The sequence below is a fragment of the Bacillus rossius genome, chromosome 16 (assembly GCF_032445375.1).
Source record: "Bacillus rossius redtenbacheri isolate Brsri chromosome 16, Brsri_v3, whole genome shotgun sequence".
NCBI lineage: Eukaryota > Metazoa > Arthropoda > Insecta > Phasmatodea > Bacillidae > Bacillus > Bacillus rossius.
In genome coordinates this window covers 2687593-2706291 of record NC_086343.1, presented here as the reverse complement: position 1 = coordinate 2706291, position 18699 = coordinate 2687593, and the positions used below count along the sequence as shown (strand labels likewise).

The window sequence follows — 18699 nt, the reverse complement described above, 5'->3', positions numbered from 1 at the left end:
AAAGAGTGTCTGACGAGCAGGTGGTGACCGCGAGTACCCACCCCACACTGAATACCCGTCCTGACTGAACCCCCGTCCTGACTGAACCATCGTCCTTACTGAACTCCCATCATGACTGAACACCCGACCTGACTGAACCCCCGTCCTGACTGAACCATCGTCCTGACTGAACCCCCATCATGACTGAACACCCGACCTGACTGAACACCCGCCCCCACTGAAGAGTGTCTGACGAGCAGAGGGTGACCGCGAGTACCCACCCCACACTGAACTACCGTCCTGACTGAACCCCCGTCCTGACTGAACCATCGTCCTGACTGAACCCCCATTATGACTGAACCCTTGTCCTGACTAACCCCCCGTCCTGGCTGAACCATCGTCCTGACTGAACCCCCATCATGACTGAACACCCGACCTGACTGAACACCCGCCCCCACTGAAGAGTGTCTGACGAGCAGGTGGTGACCGCGAGTACCCACCCCACACTGAATACCCGTCCTGACTGAACCCCCGTCCTGACTGAACCATCGTCCTGACTGAACCCCCATCATGACTGAACACCCGACCTGACTGAACCCCCATCCTGACTGAACCATCGTCCTGACTGAACCCCTATCATGACTGAACACCCGACCTGACTGAACACCCGCCCCCACTGAAGAGTGTCTGACGAGCAGGTGGTGACCGCGATTACCCACCCCACACTGAATACCCGTCCTGACTGAACCCCCGTCCTGACTGAACCATCGTCCTGACTGAACCCCCATCATGACTAAACACCCGACCTGACTGAACACCCGCCCCCACTGAAGAGTGTCTGACGAGCAGGTGGTGACCGCGAGTACCCACCCCACACTGAATACCCGTCCTGACTGAACCCCCGTCCTGACTGAACCATCGTCCTGACTGAACCCCCATCATGACTGAACACCCGACCTGACTGAACCCCCGTCCTGACTGAACCATCGTCCTGACTGAACCCCCATCATGACTGAACACCCGACCTGACTGAACACCCGTCCTGACTGAACCATCGTCCTGACTGAACCCCAATCATGACTGAACACCCGACCTGACTGAACCCCCGTCCTGACTGAACCATCGTCCTGACTGAACCCCCATCATGACTGAACACCCGACCTGACTGAACACCCGCCCCCACTGAAGAGTGTCTGACGAGCAGGTGGTGACCGCTAGTACCCACCCCACACTGAATACCCGTCCTGACTGAACCCCCGTCCTGACTGAACCCCCATCATGACTGAACACCCGACCTGACTGAACACCCGACCTGACTGAACCCCCGTCCTGACTGAACCATCGTCCTGACTGAACCCCCATCATGGCTGAACACCCGACCTGACTAAACACCCGCCCCCACTGAAGAGTGTCTGACAAGCAGGTGGTGACCGCGAGTACCCACCCCACACTGAATACCCGTCCTGACTGAACCCCCGTCCTGACTGAACCATCGTCCTGACTGAACCCCCATCATGACTGAACACCCGACCTGACTGAACCCCCGTCCTGACTGAACCATCGTCCTGACTGAACCCCCATCATGACTGAACACCCGACCTGACTGAACACCCGCCCCCACTGAAGAGTGTCTGACGAGCAGGTGGTGACCGCGAGTACCCACCCCACACTGAATACCCGTCCTGACTGAACCCCCGTCCTGACTGAACCATCGTCCTGACTGAACCCCAATCATGACTGAACACCCGACCTGACTGAACCCCCGTCCTGACTGAACCATCGTCCTGACTGAACCCCCATCATGACTGAACACCCGACCTGACTGAACACCCGCCCCCACTGAAGAGTGTCTGACGAGCAGGTGGTGACCGCTAGTACCCACCCCACACTGAATACCCGTCCTGACTGAACCCCCGTCCTGACTGAACCCCCATCATGACTGAACACCCGACCTGACTGAACACCCGCCCCCACTGAAGAGTGTCTGAGGAGCAGGTGGTGACCGCGAGTACCCACCCCACACTGAATACCCGTCCTGACTGAACCCCCGTCCTGACTGAACCATCGTCCTGACTGAACCCCCATCATGACTGAACACCCGACCTGACTGAACCCCCGTCCTGACTGAACCATCGTCCTGACTGAACCCCCATCATGACTGAACACCCGACCTGACTGAACACCCGCCCCCACTGAAGAGTGTCTGACGAGCAGGTGGTGACCGCGAGTACCCACCCCACACTGAATACCCGTCCTGACTGAACCCCCGTCCTGACTGAACCATCGTCCTGACTGAACCCCCATCATGACTGAACACCCGACCTGACTGAACCCCCGTCCTGACTGAACCATCGTCCTGACTGAACCCCCATCATGACTGAACACCCGACCTGACTGAACACCCGCCCCCACTGAAGAGTGTCTGACGAGCAGGTGGTGACCGCGAGTACCCACCCCACACTGAATACCCGTCCTGACTGAACCATCGTCCTGACTGAACCTTCATCATGACTGAACACCCGACCTGACTGAACACCCGCCCCCACTGAAGAGTGTCTGACGAGCAGAGGTTGACCGCGAGTAGCCACCCCACACTGAATACCCGTCCTGACTAAACCCCCGTCCTGACTGAACCATCGTCCTGACTGAACCCCCATCATGACTGAACACCCGACCTGACTGAACACCCGCCCCCCCTGAAGAGTGTCTGACGAGCAGGTGGTGACCGCGAGTACCCACCCAACACTGAATACCCGTCCTGACTGAACCCCCGTCATGACTGAACCATCGTCCTGACTGAACCCCCATCATGACTGAACACCCGACCTGACTAAACCCCCGTCCTGACTGAACCATCGTCCTGACTGAACCCCCATCATGACTGAACACCCGACCTGACTGAACACCCGCCCCCACTGAAGAGTGTCTGACGAGCAGGTGGTGACCGCGATTACCCACCCCACACTGAATACCCGTCCAGACTGAACCCCCGTCCTGACTGAACCATCGTCCTGACTGAACCCCCATCATGACTGAACACCCGACCTGACTGAACCCCTGTCCTGACTGAACCATCGTCCTGACTGAACCCCCATCATGACTGAACACCCGACCTGACTGAACACCCGCCCCCACTGAAGAGTGTCTGACGAGCAGAGGGTGACCGCGAGTACCCACCCCACACTGAACTACCGTCCTGACTGAACCCCCGTCCTGACAGAACCATCGTCCTGACTGAACCCCCATCATGACTGAACACCCGACCTGACTGAACCCCCGTCCTGACTGAACCATTGTCCTGACTGAACCCCCATCATGACTGAACACCCGACATGACTGAACACCCGACCTGACTGAACCCCCGTCCCCACTGAAGAGTGTCTGACGAGCAGGTGGTGACCGCGAGTACCCACCCCACACTGAATACCCGTCCTGACTGAACCCCCGTCCTGACTCTACCATCGTCCTGACTGAACCCCCATCATGACTGAACACCCGACCTGACTGAAACCCCGTCCTGACTGAACCATCGTCATGACTGAACCCCCATCATGGCTGAACACCCGACCTGACTGAACACCCGCCCCCACTGAAGAGTGTCTGACGAGCAGGTGGTGACCGCGAGTACCCACCCCACACTGAATACCCGTCCTGACTGAACCCCCGTCCTGACTGAACCATCGTCCTGACTGAACCCCCATCATGACTGAACACCCGACCTGACTGAACCCCTGTCCTGACTGAACCATCGTCCTGACTGAACCCCCATCATGACTGAACACCCGACCTGACTGAACACCCGCCCCCACTGAAGAGTGTCTGACGAGCAGAGGGTGACCGCGAGTACCCACCCCACACTGAACTACCGTCCTGACTGAACCCCCGTCCTGACTGAACCATCGTCCTGACTGAACCCCCATAATGACTGAACACCCGACCTGACTGAACCCCCGTCCTGACTGAACCATCGTCCTGACTGAACCCCCATCATGACTGAACACCCGACCTGACTGAACACCCGCCCCCACTGAAGAGTGTCTGACGAGCAGAGGGTGACCGCGAGTACCCACCCCACACTGAACTACCGTCCTGACTGAACCCCCGTCCTGACTGAACCATCGTCCTGACTGAACCCCCATTATGACTGAACCCCCGTCCTGACTAACCCCCCGTCCTGGCTGAACCATCGTCCTGATTGAACCCCCATCATGACTGAACACCCGACCTGACTGAACACCCGCCCCCACTGAAGAGTGTCTGACGAGCAGAGGGTGACCGCGAGTACCCACCCCACACTGAACTACCGTCCTGACTGAACCCCCGTCCTGACTGAACCATCGTCCTGACTGAACCCCCATCATGACTGAACACCCGACATGACTGAACACCCGACCTGACTGAACCCCCGTCCCCACTGAAGAGTGTCTGACGAGCAGGTGGTGACCGCGAGTACCCACCCCACACTGAATACCCGTCCTGACTGAACCCCCGTTTTGACTGAACCATCGTCCTGACTGAACCCCCATCATGACTGAACACCCGACCTGACTGAACACCCGCCCCCACTGAAGAGTGTCTGACGAGCAGGTGGTGACCGCGAGTACCCACCCAACACTGAATACCCGTCCTGACTGAACCCCCGTCATGACTGAACCATCGTCCTGACTGAACCCCCATCATGACTGAACACACGACCTGACTAAACCCCCGTCCTGACTGAACCCCCGTCCTGACTGAACCATCGTCCTGACTGAACCCCCATTATGACTGAACCCCCGTCCTGACTAACCCCCCGTCCTGGCTGAACCATCGTCCTGACTGAACCCCCTCATGACTGAACACCCGACCTTACTGAACACCCGCCCCCACTGAAGAGTGTCTGACGAGCAGAGGGTGACCGCGAGTACCCACCCCACACTGAACACCCGTCCTGACTGAACCCCCGTCCTGACTGAACCATCGTCCTGACTGAACCCCCATCATGACTGAACACCCGACCTGACTGAACACCCGCCCCCACTGAAGAGTGTCTGACGAGCATGTGGTGACCGCGAGTACCCACCCCACACTGAATACCCGTCCTGACTGAACCCCCGTCCTGACTGAACCATCGTCCTGACTGAACCCCCATCATGACTGAACACCCGACCTGACTGAACCCCCGTCCTGACTGAACCATCGTCCTGACTGAACCCCCATCATGACTGAACACCCGACCTGACTGAACACCCGCCCCCACTGAAGAGTGTCTGACGAGCAGGTGGTGACCGCGAGTACCCACCCCACACTGAATACCCGTCCTGACTGAACCCCCGTCCTGACTGAACCATCGTCCTGACTGAACCCCCATCATGACTGAACACCCGACCTGACTGAACCCCCGTCCTGACTGAACCATCGTCCTGACTGAACCCCCATCATGACTGAACACCCGACCTGACTGAACACCCGCCCCCACTGAAGAGTGTCTGACGAGCAGAGGGTGACCGCGAGTACCCACCCCACACTGAACTACCGTCCTGACTGAACCCCCATCCTGACTGAACCATCGTCCTGACTGAACCCCCATCATGACTGAACACCCGACATGACTGAACCCCCGACCTGACTGAACCCCCGTCCCCACTGAAGAGTGTCTGACGAGCAGGTGGTGACCGCGAGTACCCACCCCACACTGAACACCCGTCCTGACTGAACCCCCGTCCTGACTGAACCATCGTCCTGACTGAACCCCCATAATGACTGAACACCTGACGTGACTGAACACCCGCCCCCACTGAAGAGTGTCTGACGAGCAGAGGGTGACCGCGAGTACCCACCCCACACTGAACTACCGTCTTGACTGAACCCCCGTCCTGACTGAACCATCGTCCTGACTGAACCCCCATCATGACTGAACACCCGACATGACTGAACACCCGACCTGACTGAACCCCCGTCCCCACTGAAGAGTGTCTGACGAGCAGGTGGTGACCGCGAGTACCCACCCCACACTGAATACCCGTCCTGACTGAACTTCCGTTTTGACTGAACCATCGTCCTGACTGAACCCCCATCATGACTGAACACCCGACCTGACTGAACACCCGCCCCCACTGAAGAGTGTCTGACGAATAGGTGGTGACCGCGAGTACCCACCCGACACTGAATACCCGTCCTGACTGAACCCCCGTCCTGACTGAACCATCGTCCTGACTGAACCCCCATCATGACTGAACACCCGTCCTGACTGAACACCCGTCCCCACTGAAGAGTGTCTGACGAGCAGGTGGTGACCGCGAGTACCCACCCCACACTGAATACCCGTCCTGACTGAACCCCCGTCCTGACTGAACCATCGTCCTGACTGAACCCCCATCATGACTGAACACCCGACCTGAGTGAACACCCGCCCCCACTGAAGAGTGTCTGACGAGCAGGTGGTGACCGCGAGTACCCACCCCACACTGAATACCCGTCCTGACTGAACCCCCGTCCTGACTGAACCATCGGCTCGACTGAACCCCCATCATGACTGAACACCCGACCTGACTGAACCCCCGTCCTGACTGAACCCCCGTCCCGACTGAACCCCCATTATGACTGAACACCCGACCTGACTGAACCTTCGTCCTGACTGAACCATCGTCCTGACTGAACCCCCGTCCTGACTGAACCCCCGTCCTGACTGAACCCCCGTCCTGACTGAACCCCCGTTCTGACTGAACCCCCGTCCTGACTGAACCATCGTCCTTACTGAACCCCCATCATGACTGAACACCCGACCTGACTGAACCCCCGTCCTGACTGAACCATCGTCCTGACTGAACCCCCATCATGACTGAACACCCGACCTGACTGAACACCCGCCCCCACTGAAGAGTGTCTGACGAGCAGGTGGTGACCGCGAGTACCCACCCCACACTGAACTACCGTCCTGACTGAACCCCCGTCCTGACTGAACCATCGTCCTGACTGAACCCCCATCATGACTGAACACCCGACATGACTGAACACCCGACCTGACTGAACACCCGCCCCCACTGAAGAGTGTCTGACGAGCAGGTGGTGGCCGCGAGTACCCACCCCACACTGAACTACCGTCCTGACTGAACCCCCGTCCTGACTGAACCATCGTCCTGACTGAACCCCCATCATGACTGAACATCCGACATGACTGAACACCCGACCTGACTGAACACCCGCCCCCACTGAAGAGTGTCTGACGAGCAGGTGGTGGCCATGAGTACCCACCCCACACTGAACTACCGTCCTGACTGAACCCCCGTCCTGACTGAACCATCGTCCTGACTGAACCCCCATCATGACTGAACACCCGACATGACTGAACACCCGACCTGACTGAACACCCGCCCCCACTGAAGAGTGTCTGACGAGCAGGTGGTGACCGCGAGTACCCACCCCACACTGAACTACCGTCCTGACTGAACCCCCGTCCTGACTGAACCATCGTCCTGACTGAACCCCCATCATGACTGAACACCCGACATGACTGAACACCCGACCTGACTGAACACCCGCCCCCACTGAAGAGTGTCTGACGAGCAGGTGGTGACCGCGAGTACCCACCCCACACTGAACACCCGTCCTGACTGAACCCCTGTCCTGACTCAACACTCGTCCTGACTGAATACAGGTCCTGACTGAACACCCGCCCCTACTGAAGTGCGGCTGATGTGCAGGTGGTGACCGCGAGTACCCACCCCACACTGAACACCCGTCCTGACTGAACCCCTGTCCTGACTCAACACTCGTCCTGACTGAATACAGGTCCTGACTGAACACCCGCCCCCACTGAAGTGCGGCTGACGTGCAGGTGGTGACCGAGAACACCCCGTGGGAGCCCACGTACGCCGCGGTGAGCAACATCGACTCGTTCGGCGGGTGCGGCCACGCGGTGCTGCGCGCCAACACCAAGAAGAGGCCGGCTTCGGGCGGCGACGACCTGCCGCGCCTCGTGTGTCTGTCGGGGCGGCACGAGGAGAAGATGCGGCTCAGCCTGGACAAGGTGCGCCGCCCCCTGTCCAGGGCATTCCCCCCCTTGCGGGCTGCTGCTTCAGGCTCGGGATGCAGGAGTGACGAGACTGAGTGTCTACGTGGCGCGCGCACCATGCTTAGATATTTTCACGGGAGTAAAAAAAAGGGCTAAATACAAAAAAAAAAAATATTATATATGTGCTTTTGAATCTTATACTCTAGTTACTGACGTTCAATACTGATTATTGTGATTATTAGTGATAGAAATTATGTTCATGTTCCCATATTTATAATTTATTCGTGTTTTAAATTATTACATTATATGTTAATAAATAATTAACATCAACAAATTATAATAAACATTCTGCATATTTATTGATTTAAATTATTATTTTTTAATTTATCTCGTTTTGTTTTGCTATTTAAAATAATTATTTTTATACACATGTTTATATTAATATTGAATGCAGAGTAATTACTAACAATTATAATTTTTGATAGAATTTATACTCTGCAGCCGAATTTATAATATTACTTCAGACAATTATTTTTTTTAATTTCTATTAATTATTTTCATAGAAAATTAAAGTTAGTATTTTTATTACGTCAAGTAAGTATAAAATCTAACGCGTGTAGGTACGTAAGTACACTCACCCATTTTTTATAAATGGAACACAAATATTCATGTAAAAATACAGATATTTGTACATTTTTACATTTACATGAAAACAACTATATCGCCAGAAAATAGTATTTGTTAACACTGGTTTCGAATTATTACCATTTATTCTTTGAGTTGTCCCAGTACTTTCAATAGTTAAAGTTAATTGTAAACCGTTCCCTGATTAGATTTCTAGTATTAAATGCACACACTAATATATTATAAACACTAAAAGTCCATATATAAAATATTCAATAATGTTTTTACATGTTTTATAAAGTTATGCTTGAATGAAAAGCCAATTAAAATACATAATTATGCCCCAATTTTCGTAAGAAATATTCAGTATTATCTCGAAAAGTATTTCATATATGCAAAAATTACCATAGCCTTGCGTTGAACAAAGTTACAATACTTTCTTGTAGTATTACAAACATATTCTTGGCAAATGATTTTCAAATGAATCTTTTGTAACAGTCCAGATTTTTTCTTTATGGTTAGAGTTATGGAAATTTCGCGGAGCCGTTTAATCGCAAGCTAGAATGCAATACTTCATGTCTTGCACTTGCTCGTGATTGGACCGCAGTTATTTGGACACGCCCCTCTACGATCGTGAACCAACGAACCCCAAACATGAGAGAAGTGAGAGAATCAGCAGAGGCGTGATTCCAGCTTTTTAACTAGGGTGGCGAGGCTTACAGGGACCTGCGGTGTCTGGACTGTCACCACGTGTAATGGGTAGAGACCGGAAAAATTCGCGAATTCATTTCGCGATAGGCTAAAATACAAATAGTTATACCTCAGTGCTGCCTCTGCTGTTGGCTCACAACTCACCTGGATGACTCTGGACCAATGAGAAACGCCCGACCAAAGTTATATCGAAACACAGGCTGCTACGTTGGGACGTCTCACAAGACAGCAGCCAATGGGTGGGTGACATTTGACCGAGTGTACGTAGAACTGCGGAGTTCATCCTAGAGGTCATTGAACCCGCGAATTTTTCCGGTCCTTAGTAATGGGGGTTTGGGGTTGTGTTATGTCCCCAATGAAAAATATTTATGTGGTTTACATGGTTTAACATTTTTTTTGAAGGTGTACGTAACTTTTTAACAATTATTTTGCATCTGATTCAACCATTAGAGTTTATTGATGTGTTTTTTTCGGGTGAAAAGTTGGATGGATATACTTATCTACTTTATAAAACTCTAACACTGACTGACAGACAGACAACGCACTTCTTGAACCGGTGGGTACAGAAGCATGGAATTTTGCACAAGATATCTCTAAGGGGGTTAAATAGGAGATGAAAGTTTGTATGCAAGTTGGTCATTTTTGAAGTGAGAAGTATGGATATTGGTGTCTAGGCTTCTATTTGTAGATTAAAATAGTTGTATCAGCGTTGTTGGTAATTAATCAAAAATGTGGATAAGATACTTTCCCATCGGGCACATGGCTAGTTTGCTAATAAATAGGTAGGGGCAGGCATTTTTCGCGAATAAATCTGAACGCCTATTAGACTGCAACAAGGTACACCTGCACCAGAGGTTTCTTCCTTGTGATTGGCGGTCGTCTGCAAGAGAAGTAGTTGCCTTATTTGGCTGAGCCACTCAGGACGCATTTGCTGCCGCAATGAATTACTGTGATTGGCGTTTTAACAATCGACATGTACCTGAAAGAAACTCACCCAATCATGAAACACAGACGATGATACAGTGTTTTTAACTTTCAGCTAGTCTCGGAATCTTTTCGCGAAATATGCATTGCCCTAGTTATAAGTAGAGACCGGAAAAATTCGCAAATTCATTTCGCGATAGGCTGAAATTCATATACATATACCTTTAAGCTGCTTTTGCTATTGGCTCACTGTTCGTCTGGGCGTCTCTGGGCCAATGAGAAACCCTCAACCAAAGAAGTAACGAATCACGGGCAATACCAGTTGAGACGACTCACAAGTCAGCAGCCAACGAACTGGCGTTATTTGCCCGAGTGTACAGAGGACTGTGTAGACTATCCTGCAGGTCATCCGGGTCTCTAGTTATGAGTAAGCTTGTTTTCCCCAGCTGAGCGCGATGCCTGCGGACAAGGAGTTCGTCAGACTCGTGCACGACGTCCACTCTGTGAACATCTCCAACCACAACTACAGAGGGTACGTCATCGCGCCGTCGGAGAACAGCGTGGCGGAAGTGCAGGTACAGTCCATGTCGTCACTGCTCGACGTCCTTCTGTCATTGAAGGTATTGGGCGGGTCGAGCTTTTACATCCGTGGTCCGCCTGAGATAAAGGTTGCAGAAGTTACAGCTAGTTGCAGCACTTATTCGTGATTCAGCTAGTTATTTTATTTGCAATTTTACAGCCAGTTTATCAGTGTTTTGTGTCCCGATGAATTTGTGCTTTGCAGACAATTAAATGGTGTTTATTTCTGATTGATCTGAAAATGTCATTATGTTCGATGATAAGAAAATTTTTCTACACTTTGATTGCATAAAGTTGAGTAAAAATCATTATAAATAAGTAGAGGGTTTCTATGTAAAAAAAAAAAAAAGGGCGTTTTCCTGTTTAAGCCCCGTTTAGGGAGATACTATTTTTACATCCTACATGTTGTGTTCTCTAAAAAAAATTTATACATCTTTGCTTTTTTTCAGAATAGGTAATAAAATACTACAGAACCCTGTAGTAAAGTACTATAAAGTTATATAGCATTTGAAATAATGACTACTGAATAAAATGTTATGACACCATACATCTCTTTTAAGAGGGCTTATTCTATAATATGCCCTTTTTACATAGAACTCTTCAAATTATAACTGTTTTCACTGCATTTTCACTTACTGTTCTTTTTAATAACAATATCACATGTTTCAGTTTTTGAATACAAATAAAATTAGGGAAATAATTTATTTTTATTCATACATTAGTTAAATCCAACTTTACTGCAAATAGCAATGAGCAAACAATGTAAAATATGCATATAAATAAACATGCCCGAACTTCATATCTCGAAGTGGGTGTATGAAGGTGACTTTTCTTTTGCTCTTATTTTATTTTTCTCTCACAATATAGCATATGTGACATCATGTCGTAAAATATGAACATTCGTTAAAAATGTTTTTCATATTGGAGTTTGTTTGGTCAAATTCGATGCTCTCTTTTTGAGATTTAGATACATAAATGTGTAGATCATATGACATGTCCTCCAACTCTTATTTTCCTGCAAAGACTTGTTTAGGCATATACAATTATAATGACGTCTTGTATAATATGTTTTTTTTATTTGCTGCGTTTAAAAATGGGAAAGATTTTCACCGGTCAAAATAGCTACCATGTTCAGAGTGATACATTTTGGATGACACTAATATGTATGCCTTTAGTTTACTGAAAATTAAGGTGTTACTAAACTTTTCTAAGTGGTTTATTGGCTTATATGTTTTGGGAAAAGACCACGAAGACATAAAATAAATAAATATAATACCATTCGCTGAGATTTAATGTTGTAAATGGATTTTCCAGTTGCGTTGGATTAACAATAATATATCATTAAATATTTTTTTTTTTACCCAAGTGCAATCTCATATTAAATAAATTTATCAAAATGGTTCTCATTTAATTGTATGGATGTGCGTTACTCAATAGTGAATGAATTAATAAAGTTTTCTTAATGATCTTCTTGCGTAAACGCTATGGTTAATTCTAGAACAGGATAAAATTTACAGCATTAATGTCGTAATAAATACTGAAAAGTTATTTAAAATATGTGCAGTGTATGCTTTTGACATTTATTTGAAACAGTCTCTAATCAATTGTTTGTTACTAAACACACTTTGCAGTGTAGGCAGCATACAGAATGTGCCTGAAATACAAGTCAAAACTGCGCGTATTCTCAGGACGTAGAGGAGGTAGAAATGTCAGTGAACATAACATTGAAAATTCTGTTAGAGCCGTTGCCATTTACATGCTAAACTGAATCACTGTTTCGTGGAACATCAAATCGGCGACTGAAAAGCACAACCATATGCATGGTTCGAAGTGTACCTTGCCGATACAGAATTCCACAGAACAGGTATTCATTCTATTTACGTGTCAATGATAAATACCCTTAACGATAAACAGAAATATCTTCCGAACATATGTTCATTGATATTTCTGCCTCATGTAAATGTCTTGCATATGTACTCACCATTTTAGTGCATTATATATATATATATATATATATATATATATATATATATATATATATGTGTGTGTGTGTGTGTGTGAGTGTGTGTGAGTGAGTGTGTGTGTGTGTTTTGCTCCCACAGTACTTTTATGGCTCAAAGAAAATAGTGATTCGTGTTCTTTGCGATGGACAGCTAACAGGGCGGCATTGCCTCTCACTTCTATCTAGTATTGTAGTGAGTGTTAGCTAGCTCTTATTGGCGATCCCACAGCACTTCGACGGATCCAAGCGGCCCGTGTGGTTCGTGTTCTCCGGGATGGGCAGCCAGTGGGCCGGCATGGCCACTCACCTCATGAGGTTGCCCGTCATAGCTCGCACTCTGCACGAGTGCCACAGGATACTGCAGCCCAAAGGACTGGACCTCATCAACATCCTCACCAGCCAGGATCCTGCTGTGTTCGACAACATCCTGCACTCCTTCGTGGGCATCGCTGCTGTGCAGGTGCGCGACAAGCCGATTGTTGTTACTTGCAAGGTTTTAAATAATTTATTAGAATCTAAGACGTCATTCTATTATATTACTTGATTTTTTAATGTACCTTTGCTTCTAATATATATTTAAATTTATAAAATATACCTACTTATTTTTAGATGGTAAGTGTAAATACCAGTGCATTAGCTATCAGTTTAAAAATCCCCTAGCGCTGCTTAGCAAGTTGTATGCATATATAGTAGGACTGAGTAACCTTACATTTAATAAGGGGAGTTTTTCTTACCAGGTAAAGTAGCCAATGTCTTTCTGAAATCAACAGAATCATCCATCGCTTACATAACTACACATCTGTGATTATCAGCATTAAATAATTTAACGTGACTGCTGTTTCTTGTGGCACATTCAGAACCACCACTTCACTGAATAACCTCTCTATGAACACTTTTCTAAAATGTTGTTGAGTTCGCCTGAAACCTTTTTCAAAGCTCTGTAAGTCACAACATATGTGCATCCTAGGATGGAGAAAATTCGGCGTATATAAGATACCATCCTATTTCCAGAGATCATAAAATCAAGATTCGTCTAAGAACAGAATAAATCCTGTAACAGTTTACGGATGCTGACAAAAATTACTCCTTACTACAAAGCGGAAGGGATCATAATTTGAACTCTACTTTGTACTATCAAAATTGTTGTACAAAGATTTTTTCCCCCAAGTAAAACAGTAATTTTACGGGAATAACAGATTAAAGAGCGACAGTATTTTTGTGTGCTGGTCATTAATAATCAGCAACATCTGGGATTATCTCTGCAATATCGGGGTGACTATTATTCATTCAAGCATGTATAAGTCTAATAATATATCCTCACTGTTCACAACAAGTTTAAAACATTAACTACCGTAATTCACTCGCATAACAAGTGTGGTGTGAAATTTAATATGGCAGTCTTCGGACACGTTGTGTAGAGGCAAACTCATTCACCAAAACAAAATTGATTGTTTCATCTCGCCCACAGCTGGCGCTGGTGGACACTCTCAGGCTGCTGAACATCGAGCCGGACGGCATCATCGGGCACTCGGTGGGGGAGCTGGGCTGTGCCTACGCCGACGGCTGCTTCACCCTGGAGCAGATGATCCTGGCCGCGTACTACAGGGGCCTGGCTTCTCTGGAGACTGAGCTCATCGAAGGACGCATGGCCGCCATCGGTGAGCACTCTCACTAGGTCTTATCGAGCACGAACAGGTTTTCAGATACGTATTTGTGTCAGTTTTGTATTTTCAGAGGCTCTTTTTTTTGGGATACGAAGAATGAGTGCTACTCCTTTCCCCTAAAATATTTTTATATTTAGGCATGAAAATTGCTTTAGCTAAAAGATCCACTATAAGTGCATCGTAGTGGACACGGCCATCTTTGCGTTGCTTCCGGATTCTAACAAGGGATGCCGATGCATCCCTAAATCGAGATTTCTAAGGATGCGACACTCGCATCCACTGATACGTCCTTACATCCATCAGCTTCGGAATTCGGTTTCATTTTGTTTCTATATCATATTACTTCAGATTTTTGGAATACGAAATGTTTAAAACATTATAATCGTAAGTGATAACTCAAATAGAGACAAATAAAGAATTAGCAGAGTGCTAGCCGTTTTCATGGAAGTTTGTGTAATCGGTTGTGTTAGAATTTCTGCGGAAGGTTTTGTAGAAGGCCGAAATTTTAGCCAATTAGAATGAAATGATGGTGTGTCCCTAGTGTTAAAAACGGTAATTTATTTTGGAGGGATAGAAGTTTTCTTGATCATCGATTAAAAATGGTGTGAAGAGTTGGTCTTTTGAAGCAGTTACAGCATTTTGCGACAATTATGAGAAACGTTCATGTTTATTCAATACAAAAAAAAGTATCGGCTAATCAACAAAAACATTCACACAAGCTAGGCCTACACCAGTTAAAATGTCTTAAGTGTGATAGTGTCTTCCATGCCTGCTGCCACGGATGCTTGTCTGGCAGTTTTGCCGGACGCTCCTAGCGGAGCGTGTATCTTCTTGTAATAAGAGCGCACTGGGGTTGTCGGGTAACACGAGTGCGGTAGTTTTGAAAGATGGCGGTGTGTTGCGGCGCAGGCCTCGGCTACGGCAAGGTGAAGACCCTGGTGCCGCCGACAGTGGACGTGGCTTGCCACAACAGCGAGGACAGCTCGACGATCTCCGGCCCGTCGGAGGACATCTCCCGCTTCGTGGAGGAGCTGAAGAGCGGGGGCACCTTCGCCCGAGAAGTGAACGTGTCGGGCATCGCCTACCACAGCCGCTACATCGCGTCGGCCGCCCCCAAGCTCCTGGAATACCTCAAGCAGGTGCGGGCAACTGGCAGGGTTTCCAGTTCCAGTTTTGGAAATTTCCCCGTAGCAGGCCAAAGTATTCCCCAAAATGATACTATTTCAGAACATTTTCACCAAATATCTTAAACCTACATTACCAACCAATTCCTTTGAACTATTATTTATTATCAGCATTGGCAGCTTGAAGATTCTTATATAAATGTGTTAACTGACTTGCCACCACTCATTATGTACAATACTTTGATATGTTGTATGAGTTTGCCTGTAAATGTAGGACACCGTCAACTAAGATGCAAATAAATTTGGCAAATGGCAGACACATTTTCAGAATACATAAAGTCACATAAAATATTGGTCTTAAAATCGAGTTAAATTCTATATATAATACATTTAAATTAAATTAATAATTGAATGTATTGTTGTATCCTAGGGAAAATTTTTGCAACATATTTTATTCGTTACTTAAAATTACTATTGAAGGGTGCCTAATAATTTTATTAATTCAATAAATTATATATTTTTTCCGATAAAATACACTTTAAAATAATGAATGTAATTTTAGTTATATGATGTTCAACTAAAATATCTTATACATTGCAGATCTGATATGACTATCGGGTATAAATCTCTTTTAGTGTGACCACTGCGGAGCATCAATGTCAGTCAGCAAAACATAATCCCGTGGTTACAACAGAATGGCGCTTAACTCTTTCACTCTATATCTGCAGGTAATCCCGGAACCCAAGCAGCGGTCGCCTCGCTGGCTCAGCACCTCCGCCCCGGAGGAGCTGTGGAGCACAGACGAGGCCAGATACTCGTCAGCTCAGTACCACACCAACAACCTGCTGAACCCAGTCCTGTTCGAGGAGACCAGCAAGCACATCCCCAAGAATGCCATACTCATAGAGATTGCCCCTCACGGCCTCCTGCAGGCCATACTGAAGAGGTCGATGGCAGCGGACTGCATCAACGTGCCTCTCACGCAGCGAGGGAACCAGAAAGGTCTGGAGTTCCTGCTGTCTGCAATTGGAAAGTGAGTCTATGTTATATGTGTGTATATATGTACATATCTATTATTGTAATTTACTGCCTTTCTGACGATGCTGTTAACTGTGAAAATCACCAGGGCATCAGTTGGTATGAAGTGGCTCATGTCCAGATCTGGGTGTCATGTCGCCATGTGATTTGAGGACAGTAGATTCAGTGGCTCGACAAGCTACCTCGAATTGTCACCCTCCAAAACGCTACTAAGGGCGGTATTCCAAGATGTTCGATTAAGTTAGCGAACAAGCACTGCCTTGTTGGGATACAACCGTTATCAAGTTCGCGGGCCGTATTCTAGAACGTGCCCAGACTGAATCCCAGAAAGGGAACCGTTTTAACAAACTGTGTCCTGTGCAAGGCTATAAAATGATTTCAACACATTCCAACAGAAGTTTCGCAACCATCGAACCAATAGTTACAGCAAAAATACTAGAGATAGCAGCACCATTGCATAAAAATAGAACAGATAGAATAGTGTATTTTTTTAATCGTCGTAATAAGAATACAGTGCTACCTATAGAACATTTTTGGAAACATTTATTTCTTCTCGTCCGCGATCTGGATATGATTTGTTATTGCAACTATCACCGTCTGAAGCGCTATCTGTACGTTTTAAAGTTAACCTGAGAAACAGCTAGAGGGTTGACGGCGCTACCTACCGAGTATTCTATACACTACTTCGAGGACAATGCTGCTGTACTCATTCCATGGAAGGTGTAAGAAAATATGGCAGAATTCCGTCTCGTCCTTTGGGCTTATGGCAGACTTCCGTTATGGTACTTTTCCGCTTTTTTCGAAGAGGCCAGGCGGAATACTGTCATTATGGTAGTCTTCTGTCGCCCCAATATCGCTAAGTGGCTGGCAAACAGCAGGTGTTGGCTCGACAGAAATCCCCCAGACTTTTATAGCCACTAGGGATGCTATGCTAGTTATGACTATTGATTACGAAATAAGTAAAGCACTAATTCTGGCAAGAGTGTTTTTATTCTACATACGACCCTCGTACATGATGCTGCTTATTATGTGGCCTGTTTATTCCTTGGGCCTATCTCAGTGGTAGCATGCTTTAATTGGTCATGCGATTATAACTTTATGAGCAATGTTACATGGTAAACTAGTTGAGAGCCCTCTGGCCTTAGTTTAAAACTAACACATAGGCATCACTGATGCGCTGCCTTGAATGGAAAGTTGGCGAGTGAAAGATTTATGTAAAGCATTTATCGCAGTACGTGACCTTGCCGTCCGCCGCGGTCTCGTGTTCGAGGTCGGGCGCAAGTCCTAGCGGGGTGGCTGGCTTTTTTAGAGATTTCTGTTCCGGGAGGGCGCCAGGCTAGCTCGGTGTCTAACCGTGTGATGGTTGTGGGTTCGTTGCCCCAGCGTGGCCCGCTAGAACCGTCGGCGGTGATGGAATTTGTTTCCTGATTAGGTTGGGTTGTTTAGGTTAATTTACATACACTGTTCTGGTTGTTCTACGGGTCGCACATCACGCACGGGAGGTGCGGGGTGGACGTTTTATTGCTCACGATTTACACTGGTTCATTACATTGGGCGCGAGGTTTACTCGGCGGTACATGACTGCCAGTGAGGCGTCGGAACACGTAGAAATTTTGGTTACACTTATTATTACAATTATACTTGACAAAACGGCACCCTGTGGTGCTCTTACGTACACGATTACACTCCACACATTATCTGAGCGGGGCACCTGCGTGCCTCTACGTGTGTTTACTTATTAAGCCCTCACGCCAGTCGCAGTTGAGGGAGAGCGTTCGATTAGCGTCGGCTAATTGGTAAATTGCGACGCGCGGGCCCACCTGTGTGGACCGCGGCTCGCTACTAAATTAAAAACAAGTCTACGATTGGATGTAGCCTGTGCCTGTGCACTGGGCGATTAATTAAAGTTCTGGGGTGGCGGGAGACGGCGTGTACCGTATACTGCACGGCCCCACCTAATGCTTTGTGTGGGGCGTGTTAAATTGACGCGGCTGGGTTAGGCCCTACACCGGAAAAGGACCGGGCGCACACGGGGAGTATTTAAAAAAAGGTTTAGGTTGT

General features: G+C 47.9%; 1 protein-coding gene across 1 annotated transcript in view; it reads left to right on the top strand.

The window, feature by feature from the left end:
* The window catches only part of LOC134540181 (fatty acid synthase-like), a 109956-nt gene that overhangs the window by 36921 nt on the left and 54336 nt on the right, over positions 1–18699 (top strand). The window contains exons 8-13 of the mRNA XM_063382744.1: positions 7796–7987; positions 10678–10806; positions 13042–13272; positions 14281–14470; positions 15386–15615; positions 16329–16633. Of these exons, the coding sequence (XP_063238814.1) occupies positions 7796–7987; positions 10678–10806; positions 13042–13272; positions 14281–14470; positions 15386–15615; positions 16329–16633 (1277 nt within the window). The remainder of the gene's footprint in view (positions 1–7795; positions 7988–10677; positions 10807–13041; positions 13273–14280; positions 14471–15385; positions 15616–16328; positions 16634–18699) is intronic.